At 34.0% G+C, this 17,826-nt stretch overlaps 1 protein-coding gene and 1 long non-coding RNA gene across 9 annotated transcripts in view; both read right to left on the bottom strand.

Annotated features, from left to right (window-relative positions):
* Positions 1-430: 430 nt before the first annotated feature.
* Positions 431-3,137, bottom strand: LOC145936461 (uncharacterized). Of its 5 annotated transcripts, none has more exons than XR_014425400.1 (5): positions 2,469-3,137; positions 2,208-2,391; positions 1,870-2,044; positions 1,532-1,755; positions 931-1,171 (listed from the first exon to the last, which is right to left on the bottom strand). It is a non-coding gene; the product is annotated as an uncharacterized LOC145936461 (long non-coding RNA). The 5 variants fall into 5 exon arrangements; XR_014425401.1 differs by lacking the exon at positions 931-1,171 and having other exon boundaries at positions 1,208-1,755; positions 2,469-2,648; positions 2,989-3,137; XR_014425397.1 differs by lacking the exon at positions 931-1,171 and having other exon boundaries at positions 1,208-1,755.
* A 465-nt stretch (positions 3,138-3,602) lies between these two features.
* The window catches only part of LOC145935815 (uncharacterized), a 69,929-nt gene continuing 55,705 nt past the window's right edge, over positions 3,603-17,826 (bottom strand). Inside the window, exons 3-11 of one of the 4 annotated variants that reach the window (XM_083037436.1) lie at positions 16,473-16,593; positions 15,769-15,959; positions 15,175-15,383; positions 14,752-14,971; positions 13,819-13,896; positions 13,005-13,718; positions 11,126-11,278; positions 8,231-8,436; positions 3,603-7,703 (exon numbers count right to left, since the gene is read on the bottom strand). In XM_083037436.1, the coding sequence (XP_082893562.1) occupies positions 7,582-7,703; positions 8,231-8,436; positions 11,126-11,278; positions 13,005-13,718; positions 13,819-13,896; positions 14,752-14,971; positions 15,175-15,383; positions 15,769-15,959; positions 16,473-16,593 (2,014 nt within the window). In that variant the 3' untranslated portion in view covers positions 3,603-7,581. The remainder of the gene's footprint in view (positions 7,704-8,230; positions 8,437-11,125; positions 11,279-13,004; positions 13,719-13,818; positions 13,897-14,751; positions 14,972-15,174; positions 15,384-15,768; positions 15,960-16,472; positions 16,594-17,826) is intronic. The other 3 variants (XM_083037437.1, XM_083037438.1, XM_083037439.1) reach the window with 3 other exon arrangements.

Below are 17,826 nucleotides of genomic sequence, written 5' to 3'. Positions count from 1 at the left end.
GCCAAAAATTCATCGATTATACATTTTAATAGTACATTTATTACAGAATCTTTTGGTACCAAGCAGACAACAGCGTACAAATTTTTTAATACGATAAACATAAAATAAGGATGCGTCGCACAGGGTCCGCGTCAAAAAAGTATGGATTTCTAATATTTTAAGACGAGCCAAAAATTCATCGTATATATATTTCAATAATGTATTATTTGCAGATTATCTTTGTACCATAAGCATACCAGCGTACTATCTTTTTGGTTCAATATACGTTATATAAATCTGCGCCGTATGGGATTTGTGGCTAAAAAATTTTAATTTTCGATATTTCAAAACGTGCAAAAAATTAATCTTATATACATTTTAACAGTACATTGTCTGCCCATTATCACGAGTTATGCGTGGCTGCATGCATATATCGCGGTAATATATGTCGAAACTCATTTCTACTGCGCATTTCTTATGACAAAATCTGCATCACGATCATTTTACGATTGTTTATTGATTTTCGAAGGGAAAGAATAGTTTTCGGACTATTTTAAAAGTATGCTAAAGCCATCTGAAGTTATGTTTCATCAAAATATTTTTTTATCTAAAAATAGCACGCAATAATTTTTAGCGTGTATTTTCTCACCTTCGACGTCAAAATCCAACATGGCCGCAGCAAATGCCAAGGAACCTTAAAAAATTAAATAATATAAATAATATAAATAATATTTAAAACTTATTAATTATATTTAATAATATATTTTATAATTCTGAAAAAATACTACTTAATATTATATTCCTTCTTTCCTATTTCAGTCTTTTTCTCTCTTTCACCCTCTCTTTTATTTATTCTCTTTTTCTTATTTAATTTCAAATAAAACTTCCTCCTTTTTTCCTTTTCATTTTCCTTTATCTTTTTTTCTTTTCTTCTCTCTCTCTCCCCCTCTCTTTCTTTCTTTATCTATTAATAATATAATTAATAATATACAATTCATCTCTTTAACTTTAATAAAATATTTAAAGATAATTTACTTTATTTTATATTCCTTCTTCTCTCTTTTTCTATAATCTTTTTTTTCTCCCTCTCTTTTGCTTAATATTTCTCTTCTTTTATTTTAAATAAAGCTTTGTTTTCTTTTTTCTCTGTATTTCTATCTCCCTCTTTTTCTCTCTTTCTATTATTCTTTATCTATAAATGATACAATTAATGATATAATTAATAATTATAATTCGTCTCCTATGCCCTTACACGACAAAATTAAAATAATTCAAATTAAAATGAATTGTACGCTGTGATTAGTGTGCTGTGATTGATCAAATCTGAAATTATGATGATTCTAATAAAATTTCAAATTTAACAAATCATTGCCACGGATCATTTTAAACTGAACATTTTAATTCTGTCACGAAAGTAGCCCATTTAACTTTAAATAAAATATTTAAAGGATTATTAAAATTACAATAATATTCGAACAATTAAAAAATTAATACCTAATAATTATTATAATCTGATATATTCCTTATTCTCTCTTTTCCTTCAATCATTTACCTTTTTTCTTTTATTCTCCATCTCTTCTTTAATTTTAAATAAAACTTTTCGCTTTTTTCTACTTTTCCTTTTTCTTTCTCTCTCCTTTATTCATTTTCACTCTCTTATTTCCTTTTCTTATATTTTAAATAAAATTTTCTTCTCTTTTTCTCCTTTTCTTTTTTCTCTCTTTTATTTCCACTCTTTTTCTCTTTAGTCTCTTTCTTTCTATTCTTCTATATCTACTAATAATATAATTAATAATATAATTTATGTTTTCATTAAGAACTTTATAAATAAAACATTTTAAAAAACTATAATATTCAAATATTTAAAAAATCTAATAAAAATATTATTACCTAATTTTAAATTCATTCTTCTCTTTTTCTTTACCCTTTTTCACTCTTTCTTCCTATATTTTACTTATTCATCCTCTTTTCTAATTTTAAATAAAGCTTTCTACTCTTTTTTCTCTTCTTCCTTTTTTCACTCTTTTTTCTCTCTCTCTCTCTCTCTCATTCTTTCTATTCTTCTCTATTTATTAATAATATAATTAATAACATAATTAATAATTAATAATTAATAATTAGGTTCTTTTTTAACATTAATAAAATAAAACAAAAACAAATTAATTAAAAAGTTACTAAAATTATAATACTATTGAAACATTTAAACAATTCAATAAAAATTTTATTACTTAATATATTCCTTCTTCTCCCTTTTCCTTTTTCTTCTTTTCTTTTCTTCTTTCTCTTTTGCTTATTCATCCTCTTCTTTAATCTTAAATAAAGCTTTTTTTTCTACTCTCCCTTTATCTTTTTCTCTTTCTCTTCTTCTATTTTTGTCTATTAATAATATAATGCATCTCTCCTTTATATTAACTATAAATAAAATATTTTAAAAATTATTAAAGATATAATAATATTAAAACATTTAAAAAATTTAATAAAAATATTACCTAATATTATATTTTTTCTTCTCTCTTTTCCTTCAGTCATTCAATCAATCCTTTTTCTTTATTTCTTTTGCTTATTCTTTCTCTTCAATTTTAATTAAAAAGCCTTCTTCTCTTCTTCTCCTTTCTCTTTTTCTCTCTTTTTTTTCCTACTCTTTTTTCTCTCTTTCTATTCTTCTCTATCTATGAGTAATAAAATTAATGGTATAATTAAAAAAATAATTGGTCTTTTCTATAACTTTAAATAAAACATAAAAAAATTTATTAAAACTAATAATATTTAAACATTAACGAAGTAATATATAATTTAGTAATATTTTAATATTTTAATATTCTATAAGTAAATTAAATAATATTAATTATCAATAAAATTAAATAACATTAATAATATTTAACTATAGTACTTTATTAATAATATCTACACAACAATAACGCATAAAACTCTTGATAAAATAATGTAAATTGGATTAAATAATGCTTTATTTATTACATTTATAAAATATATATACTTTACTACACATACCTTTCTCTCTATTCTTTCCTACTTCCTCTTCCTCCTTTCTTCGTCTTCTTTATCTATATTTTCTTTAATTTAATTTAATGATATGTACACATAATATCATGTATATCATAATATAAACCACAATAATTGCATTCACAAATTGAATACACTATTAATCTATCAATATATACATTTGAACTGTCAAAATGCGTCGCTCAACCTTGACAGGCTTTTATCAATATGAAGTAATATACAACGCAGCACACATCGAGATAACCAATCAGCATCGCGGAAAAGAGGCAACAATACTTGCGAGAATCGACTTAACATGCACTTTTTAGAAAAGGGAAATATAAGTATTACATTAATTTTAATTAAAACGAAATACATAAAATTATTATTAATTATAAAATTTATTTTTAAACTTTATTGATATGTATCGATGATGGACCGAGAATAGAAGAATTCAACAGAATAAAATATATGTTTTTCTCGTCTAAAAAGTAAAATAAAATTTTTTAAATGTAAATTTGATATATATATGTATATATGTGTGTGTATATATATGTATATATATAATATAGTATATATTTACTCCGAAGAAAGAGAAGGTTCTTCAATAACAGAGACAAGAGTGGTTTCCAGAATGTTATTATCAGCACATGGAAGTTTCGTATTCATCTCACAAAGTAAAGATTAGATGAAATATCAACAATTGTAAATCAGGGAAGACGGCCTCGCACGCGATCCGCGGAAGCACAACCGCTGATTTTTTGTTTATTGTGTGTGTGTGTGTGTGTGTGTGTGATGCGGCCGTCTCTAAAATAAAAGTAAATTATTTTTTGTTATAATACAATATATATCGATAATAATACAGGTAATAACGGTATCTATTCTTACAGTATCGTGTAAAATATCACAACATTAATATCTGCCGAGCGAATGAAATAAACTATCTCTGATTGTGGTTTCTGCGAATCGTAATTTTCGGCGAACGAGAACGGGGATACGAATTTCTTACATAGCGCCATTTTTTATTTGCGATCATTTCTCGTCGCGATCTTCGAGGGATGGCAATGTAAAAAAAAAGATATATATCCTACCTATGCTCCTTGTCTTAACGTATAGTGACGTACAAAAATGAGGAATATAGTGTATCTCTCACTCGGGAGGAAAATTCGCGCGCGAAGTTAGTTCGTTCCTTCGCGAGAGAAACTCCGCTCGATAAATTAATTAACGTCAATCGGCGAATGCAACGCGCAATGTTACGGAGAAACCGTAATCCTTCTGGTATGGCGCGTGTCTTATAAATAAAAGGCTCTATACGGCATATATATCGAATGAAAAAGTAGCGTGTCCATAAGGAAGCTTTTGTGGATCGACTCGGATTTTAATTCGCAATCACTATGATTGAATATGAATAATGCAGTCATTACTAATGGTGGGATCAATCTTTAATAATCCTAATGAATGGTCTTATTTTTCAAGTTAACGAATTAACAATTTAAATAAAAAAAATATATATTAATTGAACAAAAAATATAAAAAAATATAAAAAATTAATATGAAAAAATAATAATAATACAGTATATTTTGAGATATAGTGATAATAAAGAAAAATTATACTCTGCTCTTTCTTTTTAAAAATACAAATTTTTTGTTATTTTACAAAATATATTAGACAAAATATCGGACTTGATCCCACCATAGCAGTAAAAGTTAACTCGGAAGTCACTTGCGAGTGACATGATACAGACGTGATCGTATAAAATTGAAAGTGGCATCGAACGGCACTCGGATATTATTTATAAAGAGAAATATATGCACATAAAAAAACGAAGAAGAGAAAACGCAGCAGCGGGAAGGAACGTATCGATCTATCTAATAAGAAAAACAGCAACATTACAGCGTGTAATGGCCGCTCGTTTTATCAAACGTGTGATTTACGATCGGGTACACGAATCTGAGAATCGCCAGGTAATCCGACGTATGTCATCGCTTCTACAGTCTCTCCGAGACTGGCGCAATTAACGGACTTGATCTTGAAATTTGACGGGAAACACTTTGGAAATTCTCGAGTGGAAATCGCTCGTCTTCAAGCTCGAGGTACCGAGAAACCGTACTGGCAATTGGCTTCAGAGCGTTCCGAAGAAGCATTGTGCACACAATTTTACATCTCCGCGTTATTTCTCTCTCTTTATTTCTCTTTGCGACGAACCGCAAAGACCGAAACGCTCAGACTAATTTGCGAAACGGACCTCACGGACGCTGGAAGTATTCGCTATTCTGTCAAATCAATTCAGATACACGCCTTTCATCATTTCTTTCATCCTGTAAGACATACGAAAAACTTCCCAAAAACGACACACGCAAATGTACATACACATACGCACACTCGCACGCACACAACACGTGTTTTTGCATACTTTTTGATACATCAGCACAATATACAATAGCACTTATAGATTATTCGAATACGGAGAGAATGCATGTATACAACATCAGCGATTTTTAGCTATATAACAGTTACTACGACTATATATACAGATTACTCTACTGAAGTAGAGCCGGTCACGCGCCAATCGAAAAATTCACCGGGCCTTTGGAGAAGGTTCGACGAAACGGAGATCCACATCCTTCGTCGAGCACGATAATAATAAAATAATGCTACGTAAAATATATTCAGTCGTGAAACATTTATACAGAAAAAAGTCTCCATGTTTATATATTTCCACCAAAGAAAGTGAATCGGCTAGAAATCTACTAAAATCCACAAACTATATTCAGGAAGGATCATAACATTGTGCCCTATTTTCTCAAAGCAAAGATATTTGAAAGCAATATATCATACAGAGTTATAAATCTACTTTTGTAAGTTTCACAAATATATATACATTGCGTAATATCTAAAAAATTATAAATTTACATTATTCTTTTTGACTGCTTCATTTACTTCAACTCAGTTAGCTTCATCTTTCAGCTCATCGTTCATTTAATTAATTAATTAATTACACGCAATAACTTCGTAAAAAAATGTTGAAAGAGCGTAGCAGAAAATAATCAGAAAAGATAAAAAAAAAAACTATATATTATACATTGTAAAACAAAAATACATTTTTAATACAGAGAAATTGTAAAATATTGTATTAATTCTCAAAAGAGATAACAAAACCAACCGGTCTTCGTTTGGCTAATATTGAAAATGCTGTTGAGAATACTTTTATACATAAAAATGTAACCATACGATACAGATATCTCTCAATTTAATGTTTCTTCATGCTTATCTCTCAGAGATAGTAGACACAGAGAGAATTTACCTTGAAAATCATGGTAGTCATGGGACAATATGGTATGGAAAGAATTTTATGAAAATTTCTCTGATTAATATTTATCATAATAATCACAATAAAAAATATCTATCACAATAAAATATAAAATATGTTTTATTAATTTTACTATACAGTTTAGTAAAATTAATCAAACATATTTTTTATTTTATTGTGTATTTTATTGTGATAGATATTATTATCTTTATTGTGATAAATAATTAATCAGAGAAATTCTCATAAAATTTTTCTCATATTGTCCCACAATTACCATGATGTTCAAGGTAAATTCTAAGAGAAAATTCTCTTCGTGTAGTTTCATATCGCACACACGTGACAAGATATCGTCGTCGCATAGCTATAGATAGTTTAATCAAGTTGGCGCTTAAGTTTTGTCTATAGATGTTATTTTCCATCGCAAAGTTTCGTCGGACCTTGACCGTGTTTAGCCTGTCGTTATTTCTTTTTTATTTTTTTATTTTTTTAAATATAACTATAGTTCTTTTTACTACACTGTAACTCCCCCCCCCCCTTCTTGGTTAAACTTTACTGACTAACGCTCCCGTCAAGCGTGAAGTACGTCTGACAAGGATCATTGTGCTTCGTTTCACAAGGAAGAAAATATGTATATGTATTTGTCTTTGAATTATATATATAGTTTCGGAAACGCGCGACTATTTCGTTCGATGTTACAAACAGCCAGTGTCTGTCATCATCTTTAATTGTTTCGCACATTACGGATTGCTGCAAGCGTGCAGATTTCGTTCGGGATTCTGGGAAAATTCGAAATCCTTGTATAAATGTTTTCTCTTCGAGCCGGCCGAATATTGAAACGCACGTAACGATATCTCATGAGTCGCCCGATTATTATTATTAATAATTATTCACGTGCGCTCACAAAATGATTAGCCTCGGTTTTCTGCGAATCCATCCAATGAATTTCGTACAAAGTAATGAAACGACCACCGTGTTTCAGAGGCATATCAGTTTGATTCGCGAAAAAATTCGTCGATGCGTGTTTCTTCCTTCTTTTTTTATTTTTTGTAATATTTTAAAACGATCTAATAAAAGAATAATCCGGTACACAATCTCGAGAGTCGAGAAACGATCGCGTTTAGCTGTTTCTTCCGAGTCGACGATCTCCCGTCCGTCGTCGACATCATCGTCGTCCTCTCCCTTATGACTACCGCGGCTCGTAGGCCTCGTAGACGAGCTCCGGCACCAGGGCCAACGAGAATGTGGCGCTGGTCTGTCTTGGATATTGCCGTCTCGTGGTGATGGCTTCGTGTTACCTATTGTTCTCCTCCATCACCACCTGCTTGAACACACCGGCAGGCATTTGGCTCTTCACCTCGTGGCTGCCAAGCGCGGTCGTCCCGTCTTTCCCGATAAAGAGTTGAAGACCAGTTGCTGTAAAACGTAATTTTTTTTTTAATTTAACTGCAACATTTTATAATCCTAAAAAGTACCCCGCACTAATCTTATGTGAAATGGATTTCGGAAATCAGCTGATTTTTTCATATGTTGCAGCTTATGACCTGCTGAACAAAAGATGCAATAGCCTCAAAGCTAAATAATAGACAGTTACTGATTTACAATCAGTCAAACATGAAAAACTCGGCTTTGCGAGCTGTTTGATTGGCTATAGTTCAGTAATTGTCCATACAAGATATGAAAAAACCAACTGATTTAATTGAAATACATTTTACATAAGATTAGTGCGGGGTACTTTTGTACATAGAACTAAAATATCGTCTACTGAAACGCATGTGATATAAAAATGATCGCGATTAAATTATTATTTCATGTTCTCGATGATTGCTTTTCTAGATTGATAGAAGAAAAAAACGAGAAACTTTCGTTCTATCCTGTATAAAAGTCATTCTTTTGATCGATTTATATAATGAATTGGTAGAAAAAAACGTGAAAATGCGTACTCTCGGAACTTTCAAGATCCGTCTGCTCCAGATTCGTTGCTTTAAGCAGCTCGTCGATGAGAGAGTCAGGATTCGGCCTGGTAACTTCAACTCTACAGAGGATAGGATTACCAGTACCATCCTCCGCCTTCTTCCTACGTTCCAACGCGGCCTTAGCACGGTCCAGGGATCCAGTTTCGCTGAGACCCGAACCGCCGGAAGGATTTCTGCGAATTAATTAGATCATAATTATCCCAACTAATTTTTACGCGACATCTTCTCTCATATCGAATCGCGAACACCTTGGCATCGAGAGCAGAAATAAAATAATATCAATATTACCATTCGATGAAATAAAAAAGCTATACGAAGAGGTAGACGTGTACTGAATCTGAGACACGTCTTTTAATTACAACAATTTTACTTTCCTCTCTCTCATTGCTCGTTATAGAGATTATAAAAAATTGACGCGTATATTCAGGAAGAAGCTTGAATTTTCCGCTACAGCGAAATTAATCTTTCGTTTCGTTGCGATTCTACCGATCAACACACGGTAGAAATAAACTGTAATTACATTACTTGCGCGTTGCACGCTTAATGAAATGATCCATCAAATCTTGCGCGAAGGCAAGATTTCAACGATCGTTCCTTTCCTCGTCGTCGTCGAGTTCCTAATTTTAATTTGACGAATAAATTCGTTTAGAGCATCTAACGCATTTTTTCAATTTTATCGTAGTGATTTCTCTGTAAAATTTCTTCTTAATAAAGTAATTTTTCTCGCCTATTTTCCCGTTGTAAAGTTCGAGGATTATGAATTGATGGAACTTAGTAATCTCAAACCAAGAGATACAGTTCTAAAAATTAGAATTAATTTTCGTGCTTGGCTCTATTGGTCGTTTTAAAAAATCATATTTATTTATTTATTAAATACTGAGAGCCGATAAAAATATTTTTTTAATTTATAATAAAGTAATGTTATACAGTTTAATATTTACACGAGCAACGAGCAATATAAATAAAAAATGTTAGAGGCGCGATTAGCAAATAATTGCATAGTTCAATATACTCAATATTTTCAGAATTTTAAAAAGGTCTTGATACGAAATGATAGATTCCATGCCAATGTGCTCGGATCTGTCTGATTAAAGAGGTGAATGTTCGTCGAGAGTGTATATCACATACATTCGATAAGGTCGAATGAGAAACGTCACGGTGCAACATGAATGTCCGATAAACGTATAAAAAGATAAATGCGTCTTTGTTGAGTAAGAGGATAATCAAAGTCAATTTATATAAGGGAGACTATTCGCGCGTGTGTGACGATTAAATATACGCGCAAAAGTTGGAAGAAAGAACATTAATTAAGCGAGAGAAATAGATTGCAGAAGGAGAGAGAAAAAGAGATGATTATCATAAATGCATTAAGTGCTAACTCGATATAATTGGAGTGAGAGAGATGAAACTAATAGAATTATTTTCTTAGTGAAGAAGGAGAAGAAGATTATCGATCTGCCATAGAAAAAGGTCTCTCTGGGGATAAAAGCAAAAGCATACAACGATTGTCGGATTAATTTCAGATTTGTTTAATTTTAATCGATTTAAATGTAATATATAATATCATTTTTAAAATAATTTATATAAATAAATCATGTATATTTTAACATTACAAGGAAGAATTACTTGCTACAATTTCTTAATTTGCAAAATTAAATATCTCTATAGTTGGGCATAAAAAAATAAAATAAAAGCAAAATCTCTCTACTTAAATTTTATTGAGAAATAATTTTGATATCTATTTATATATTTCTGAAAATGAAAATCAAAATTAAATATGCTGGAAATATTTTATAATTTTGATTAAAAATTATTTTATTAAAGAAAATTAATTTCCAGACTCTGATTCCAAAAGTTCTATCATTGAGATTATTTAGCACGGTTGATAGAAATAACAGAACAATCTACACAAACAAGATAAATTCACGATAAATGTTAATATTATTTCTGTAAAATACAAAGTTGAAGGAGTGCGTGTGCGATGCATGAAAGAAAGTATCGTTGAAAGAATCGAGTTTCTATGGCGTTTCACATACAATAAGCATGCGTGCGTTTCTAGCATACGATAAGTCATGCAGCCAGAAGTTTTTTCGAATTGATTGCGCGAGTAACGAGCAAGAAGTTCGTAGACCTGCTACGCGAAACATCAAAGCGAACAATCGTCCCTGTGGGACCGACTTCTTTTCGAGGAAAGCTGAATTTTAACAACGAGTCCCGTTGATGTGCGCGCAAACCCTCTTCCCCCTGTCCCTTCCTCTTCCGCAAAATGTAAATCATCTCATTTTAAGCACGGTGAAATTAGATTTCGTTCATTAGAGCTCACCCGCAGCGAGCGTGGAGAGCACTTAAGCCTCATTAAGATCCGTCCGTTCTCGGAAATTCTGACTGGTCAGTTCAAGGCTCACTTCATCACACTTTCATCCCGACACGCGATTAAAACAAACAATCCGCGGCCAAGGTCTCTTTCTCGTGAAATATCTCACGCGGTGATCCAGAAAAGGCAAAATTCGCTCATTACATTTTCATAGACGGTATAATACGAATGTTGACGTTTAAATGTTGATATCATGCTAGACTGAATACCATCAGTCCCATTTAAACTACAACCCCAGTAAACTACAACATGTAAGCTACAGTTTGAAGCTAATCTTGAGGAGAAGAGGGGCAGCAGTAAAAATATCTTTACATGCATCAATCATTAAGATTAAACATTGTTTACAAGCCGGGACAGATGCTAAGCATGATTTATGCGACGATAATGAGAGCTTTTACATTTCTGCGATGGGAGATGAAAAGCGAGACATACATATGTGCATGAGGGAAAGGGGGATATATGTACGTAAGACAAAAGCATGGACTGACGGTGGGGTAATGCTGTTTCGATGCTGCGAGCTCGGTGGAGCGACTTCCGGTACCCCTAATGAGGACTCTTCGGAGTCCGCTGGACTGGTGGCGACCGTAGCCAGCTTGCCCCCCGCCCCGTCCAGCAACTTCCGGTGACCTCCGCCAATACCCCTGCAAGGATTTACAAAGCCATCCAAACTGGAAGCATAGCCGCTGCGTACGCGCCTTTTTTCAGCACTCCTTCATTTTTTGCACGCGCACAGACAATCGTTCCTTAACTAGAACGGCCGAATTTCAATAACACATATGATTCCAATTATTTTATATTATTTTCAATTATTCCAATTATAAGTTGTGTAACTTGATGAAACGTATTCTCAATTCTATGTTTAACTTATTTCGCTTTATAATTTTTAAAAAATTATCGTAAATAAGAGAAATTCGGGAAAAATCGAGAAGAATTAAAAATTTATTATTGTTTCTTTAATTAACTTTTGAAATTTTTTCTGATCATTTTTCTTATTTTTTAAAATCTATCTATACTTAGATTTGATTCCACCATAATAGTTAAGGACGTGGATGAGTCTCATTATAATTTCGACAACGTAATAAATGAGACAATAAGTCAATAATATTAAAGATTGTTATAATGACAAATTTTTATGTGTATAATAGACGGAATATATTTATATTATATTGATAAAAGTAATAATCAACTCTTTTAATGACACTCATCCTTTGATTTCACAATTTTTTGTTTATGCACTATACTATACGTTTCGCCTCTTACTTGCAATACTAGATAATTTCCCTTATTTAGAAAACCGCTATGTAATATGCGGCATATATATTTAGCTTACACCAAAGGCACAGGAATGATAGATGCTTCAGCATTATTTTCATGGTTAATGAAATATGAGTAATTTTATTCGTATGATAAAAATAGACAATAATTAAGCGACATCAAAATCTATTTGGCAAGTTATCAATTTTTATTATACTGCGTACGCCTAAAATTTGATATATATATATATTTTATATTCTTTTGTTACATGTGTTGAGCCATGTTATTTTTGATAAATATTATAATTTCTGAACAAATTAAATCATGTACAATATCGTTAATTTCTTGCGATAGATTTAAGCAAAAATGATTACACGAGCATTTAATGAACCCCATCATTCAACTATTTTCTATTGAATCATTATTATTTAATTTATTTTAAACGCACACACACACACACACACACACATTGTATTCTACTCTCTGAACAAAATCAAACGAAATCAAATGGAAATAAAAAAAAAGGAAGATCAAGAAAATAAAAACACAAATAAAAAAGACAAATCAAGTGGCTGATAAAGCGAGAATTAATGAATATAATTCGAATATAAGAATACTTGTAACTTTATCGAGAAAAATGTGTTGCGCAGGGAAGAGAAACGCCGAAGGAATTGTTGCTTCGAGCATCAGCTTGCTCGTCAGGAGTCGGAATCATCAATTACTCTGGCATGCCGGACATACAATCGTTGTTAACGATTTGTAAGTGAGATGACCTCACCTTCGAATAGAGACGATTTAACGCAAGGCATTTAAAATGCAACGCATCTTCAAGCATTGTCACAAACGTACGCGGAAATATATCTCCTCCGCGGTCTCTCTCAACCGAGAAGATATTAACAATATTCGACATAACGTCAGATATGACCGAAATGTGGAATCGTCATGAGGATCTTAAAACAGGGGGTAGACAAAGACGCCGAGGAAACCGGAGGAAAGAGAAAGAGAAAGAGAAAGAGAAAGAGAAAGAGAAAAAGAGAGAGATGAAGAGGTCGTCTCTCGGGAAAAGAATCGCGAAATTCTGACTGAAAACTCGACTTGATAAATGAAACCTACCTGAGGGCTTGAGCTGTCATCGCGGGACGTAGCAAGGCTCTTTGATTGTCGGGCCTATGGAGAGGATCGGGAGAGGATACGGCTCTAGCTTGATCGACCAGTCGCAAGACCGGGCTCGTTTTGCCCTTCTCGATGCAGTCGCAGGTCTTCGACATATCGCGCCAGCCCGCGGCGCTGATTCTCGGCTTCGCGATCGGAAAGACGTTATTCTGTTGCCGGTCATTCTCCTTGGCGATCGAGCTCATCATCGCGTTACGCTCGTTCCGCGTCTCGAAGCCGCCTCTCTCGTAATTCTTGCGCGAGTGTCGCGGCATATCGGGTATCCTGAAGATACCGGGCGCCACTAGGACGTCCGCGTTCGCGTTGTTGTCGCAATCGTTTGCTCGCGAATTGCTCATGTTGTTCAAGAAACCGTTCCTGATCGCGTAAAGCGGCTGCTGCTGTTGCTGCTGCTGCTTTCCGACCGAATAAACATTGTTCGCGATAATGCCGGCCGTCGACGACACATTTTCCATATCTGTCAGACCGCTACGCGAGGAGAGAGGGCTCGACATTGACCAGAATCGAGTTCTGGAGGCCGCGTGCGATAAGGAAGACGGGTTCGGCGATGACAAGGATTCGATACAGGGATTGGGTCGACGGTCGATCGGTTGTGCGGACGTGTTCTGGAAGGAGTTGGGAATTCGTGGTGCCCATACCGGCCAGGAGGGTGACCTATAAAGATCACAAACACAAAAATGTACAAGCATGCATAAATCATAAACTCATAGATACGTAAAGATAGATAAGATAAAGAAAAAAAGGAAAGACATACGTAAAGTAAAAAAAAGACAGAAAGTCCAGAGTTTCGTAGTTAGAGTCGAGACACTGAGAATGAGGAAGTCGCCTGAGGCTGGAGCAAAAACAGAAGATTTTCTCGCATCATTGATCCGCTCTCTTGGTTAGTGATTTAGTCAGACTGTTCGTACCGTTAGATACGATTCAACATGTTATTATTAATTTAAGCGTAAAATAGTTAGCTGACCAAAATAGCATTAACAAGCAAGTTTTATTATTGATTAAATCGCATATAAAAATTGATGTCATTAAAGAAATCAAACACAGGATATTTTGTTTGAATCAAGATAGATTGTAATATATTCAAAGCAAAACGCAGCATAATGGCTATCAGCTGTGTCTTGTTAATAAAGGCAAATGTCTCACGTTATGTATATTAAAAAAAAAAAGATTAGTTAGTTTGTTGTAGTAAAATTATGAATAAAATATATCTATCAATAATTTGCAAGGAACAGTCATGTTCTTTCGTGCAGTATTTTAGACTTTTTTGATTTTAAATTCATGCTTACATTGCTGTTATTACACAGAAACAGTAAAATCAAATGATTTATAAGTAGATTAGAAAGAAAAAATGTGGCGTACTGACAATGAGTATCGATAATCTTTCAAAGATATTTCGATTGCCAACTAAATTTCTACGCAGCGTCGTGTCTTGAATTGAACATAATTAGATATTAAAAGTGCAGAATTGAAGTTGTCTTTGTTAATGAAAAGCTAGAAGGACTCTGGACATTTTTTCATTGATTACGTTCAACATTTTTTATCGAAGTTTTTTTAGAAATTCTTTTCTCGAGATATAAACCTTCCTAAAATCGGTCTATTCAATGTATGCCAGATATAACGCGAAGAGATATCAAAACTATGAAGTAAGAGAGCACGTAATGTCATTGAGACGCGCGATAAGACTTACCTAATGTGACCGCTGTCACCGCTACTGCTCTGTCTGCTGTGTTGGCTATGCGAGTTCAAAGAACCGTAGCCAGACCCTTTGCTAAGTTGGCTGGTGTTGCTGCTGTTACGCGAGTGACCCGATTCCGTGTGCGCTTCCACGAGAGCTTCCACCGGAATCGCTGAGGGTACGATCTCGCTGAGAGTCATCGGGTCGTACGTCTCCGTTCCGCTAAGAAGTTCTAGATCACACACGAATTATTTAAAAGATTTTCCCCTATGCTTTCCCTCTCTCTCTCTTCCAAAATTCACTCCTCAATTTTTTAGAATTTTATATAAAGTTTTATATATGAATGCATCAATTTATGTGCAGTGTTTCTGTATGTGTAGTTACGTTTCACAATTTTATAAATAATTTACATGTAGATAATATAAAAAAAAATACCGGAGGTGAAGAGTGCGGGCCTCTTTTTGGGAAGACTGCCGAAACCGCTACTGGCACTAGCTATACTTCCTGCCAGCGAGCCGGTAGACACATAATCCTCCCGATTAGTGCATCTCTCGGATGCTGTCACCTCGTCACCAGTAACGCCAGGTACACCTTGTACCCCCCCGGGCACTGCCAGCTGCGTCTGCTTTAACGATGGGGAAGGGCTAAAGGATATAATAATCGATCGGTTAACCAAAAGGATTCTGTACGAAGCGAGAGAAATTTTCGAATCAAAGTTAGCATTGCAATAGAAATATTATACTTTCGCGCAGTATAAAAAAACAGAGACGGAAGATATGTTAGATTAGCGATTTAATTAAAAAAATATATTAAAAATAATTTTTGTGTAATTTAAAGCTCTGCTTAATATTGCTTAAAATGTTGTAATGGCAATATTTGTAAAAGTGGATATAATAAATTGCTATAGTACAACGCATATGTTATAACAGAGGTCCTCAAGGATCTCTCCGAGGCATTAATCTTCGCGCAAGCCTCCCAAAATTTTAGCTAACATAAGCCGCTTCTTCGGATAGACAAATTGCGTCTTACACTTTGAACAGAATATCTCCGGAGAGCATATTCATCTTGATGGTTACGCGCAGCATGGAATTATCTTGACGATGTCGCGTGTCGTAGCCTTCCAGAAGGCATCTTCTTCGGCAGAGACCAGCTCCTGCGAATTCGGCCAGGTTCAGATCGGTGAAACCCAGTTTGTGGAAGGATCTGCCCCCTTTCAACTCCTATAGTATGAAAAAAATTAATGAAAAAAAGAATGACGTTTAATTAGTCTTCCAAAAATTACTTTTGTAATAAAACACGGTGCCCCTGAATATGAGAGAACAATCTAAGTTCCGCAAAAATACAATCTCCGATAAATTCAGATTTTCTTGATTCTCGAATGCTTCAAAGAAGGAATTTCATATTCGTATTTGTTCGAATTGGCGAAATAAGGGAATCGTTCAAATAGTCAAAGTTCTCATACGTCTCTCTGCATATGATACGGTTCACTTTAATATAATTTTTTTTATATATAAAACGAAGTAACATACAAAAAAAATAACAAACGAGATCATGATATTATTTCGTAGAGCGACGAATTTTTATCTTGTGCGCACAAGAGAGCGGATAAAGAGTAAAATCTTGGTGAAAATAAAAAGTTGAGAACCATATCTCTCTCTTCAGGCTCAGTACTCCGAGAGTTGCCCAGAGTCGCTCATCTATTCAGCTCAAACAGAAAGTAAGTTTGCTCTCACCTTTCTCACGGATATCCTTAAAATGCATGGATCGAGCACGCCCGTGGATGCATTGGCGCTCATCTTGCATAGAAACTCGAACTTCGCGTTCCATCTCACTGTATGCTCCTGCACTTCCTCTCTGCGCAAGATAGAGAACGTTTCGGATCAAACTTGAGATTGATATCTGCGCGTGCTATTTAGCATATTGCATCAGACAATAATATTTTCACTATTGCTTAAAGTAGTCTACTAATTGCTGAAAGATGCTCTTTCTTTTATTTCTCGTTTTACAATATTAATTATTTTAACACTATTATTATCGTCACTACAACAGCCTCTTCATCTTCAAATATCTTAATATTTAAATTTCAATATAAATTATCATAAATAATTTATGAATCTAAAGTCTTTCTCAGTCTTTCTCTCGATTTAAATTATGACTAAAAATTCTTCCATATATATCATCAAAATAAAAATTCTTGACAATTTTCGACTTTTTTTGCCAACAAAGCGTCATCACTCAGGGAAAGTAAATTACGTATTCGAATTGAAAAGATCTATAGCTAAAAGGAAACGCATTCTATATGGAACATCCCGTATACTTGAGGAGAAATGCATTTTAGGGTAACCCATATACTTAAGGGAAATGTGTGTGCAAAGTAACGCTCGAAAGCATAAAAAGACCGGGAGGAGTTTGTCGCTTCACCAGTGACTAGGGTAGAAAAATGAACACTCGGAAAATTTTTATCGTCGAAATAAGAGTATGCAAACCATCTCCGACGACTCTCCGTCATTTTTAATAACGCTTTGCATTTCCCGAGGGTGCGTAGAGATAATCTTCTGTGTGGCGACGCATTTCAACTCGCGAAGTATGTGTGCACACAAACAAACAGAGGAAAGGAGAGAAAAAGAACTTCTCCTAGGAAGAGAGACGCACACCGTCTAATGCAAATAAAGGCAAATTGGCGCGTATGCATAATGTCGCACGATCAGCATTTTCAGTTGGCGTTGGGAAACACGAGAACGTCCATGAATCATTGGTCACATGATCCAAAATGACACCGCCTGGGCCCTTGACCGACATATCTTATTAATGAAACGTGAATATTAATATTCTTACTTCCGGTAAGAGTGCTCAAGGGGCGCGTTCCCTCATATACATACGTATCGGAATCCGGCGAAGGGGTGGACAGGAACGACACATACAGGATCGATAACAATTTTCACAGAGGGGATGTTGTTGCGGGGCGAGTCGCCCGAATTTCGTTGACTACTAATTGTATAGTCGCGGCTATAATTTGAACTTCGCAGCACGCATCAGAACGCGGTAACGTTACTATTGATTACTATTGATTTACATGGTTTACGAATG

This window comes from Prenolepis imparis, unplaced genomic scaffold (genome assembly GCF_030444845.1).
Source record: "Prenolepis imparis isolate NDT839.2.m4 unplaced genomic scaffold, iyPreImpa1.0 SCAF_5, whole genome shotgun sequence".
Classification (NCBI taxonomy): domain Eukaryota; kingdom Metazoa; phylum Arthropoda; class Insecta; order Hymenoptera; family Formicidae; genus Prenolepis; species Prenolepis imparis.
This window is presented reverse-complemented; position numbering and strand designations above follow the sequence as displayed.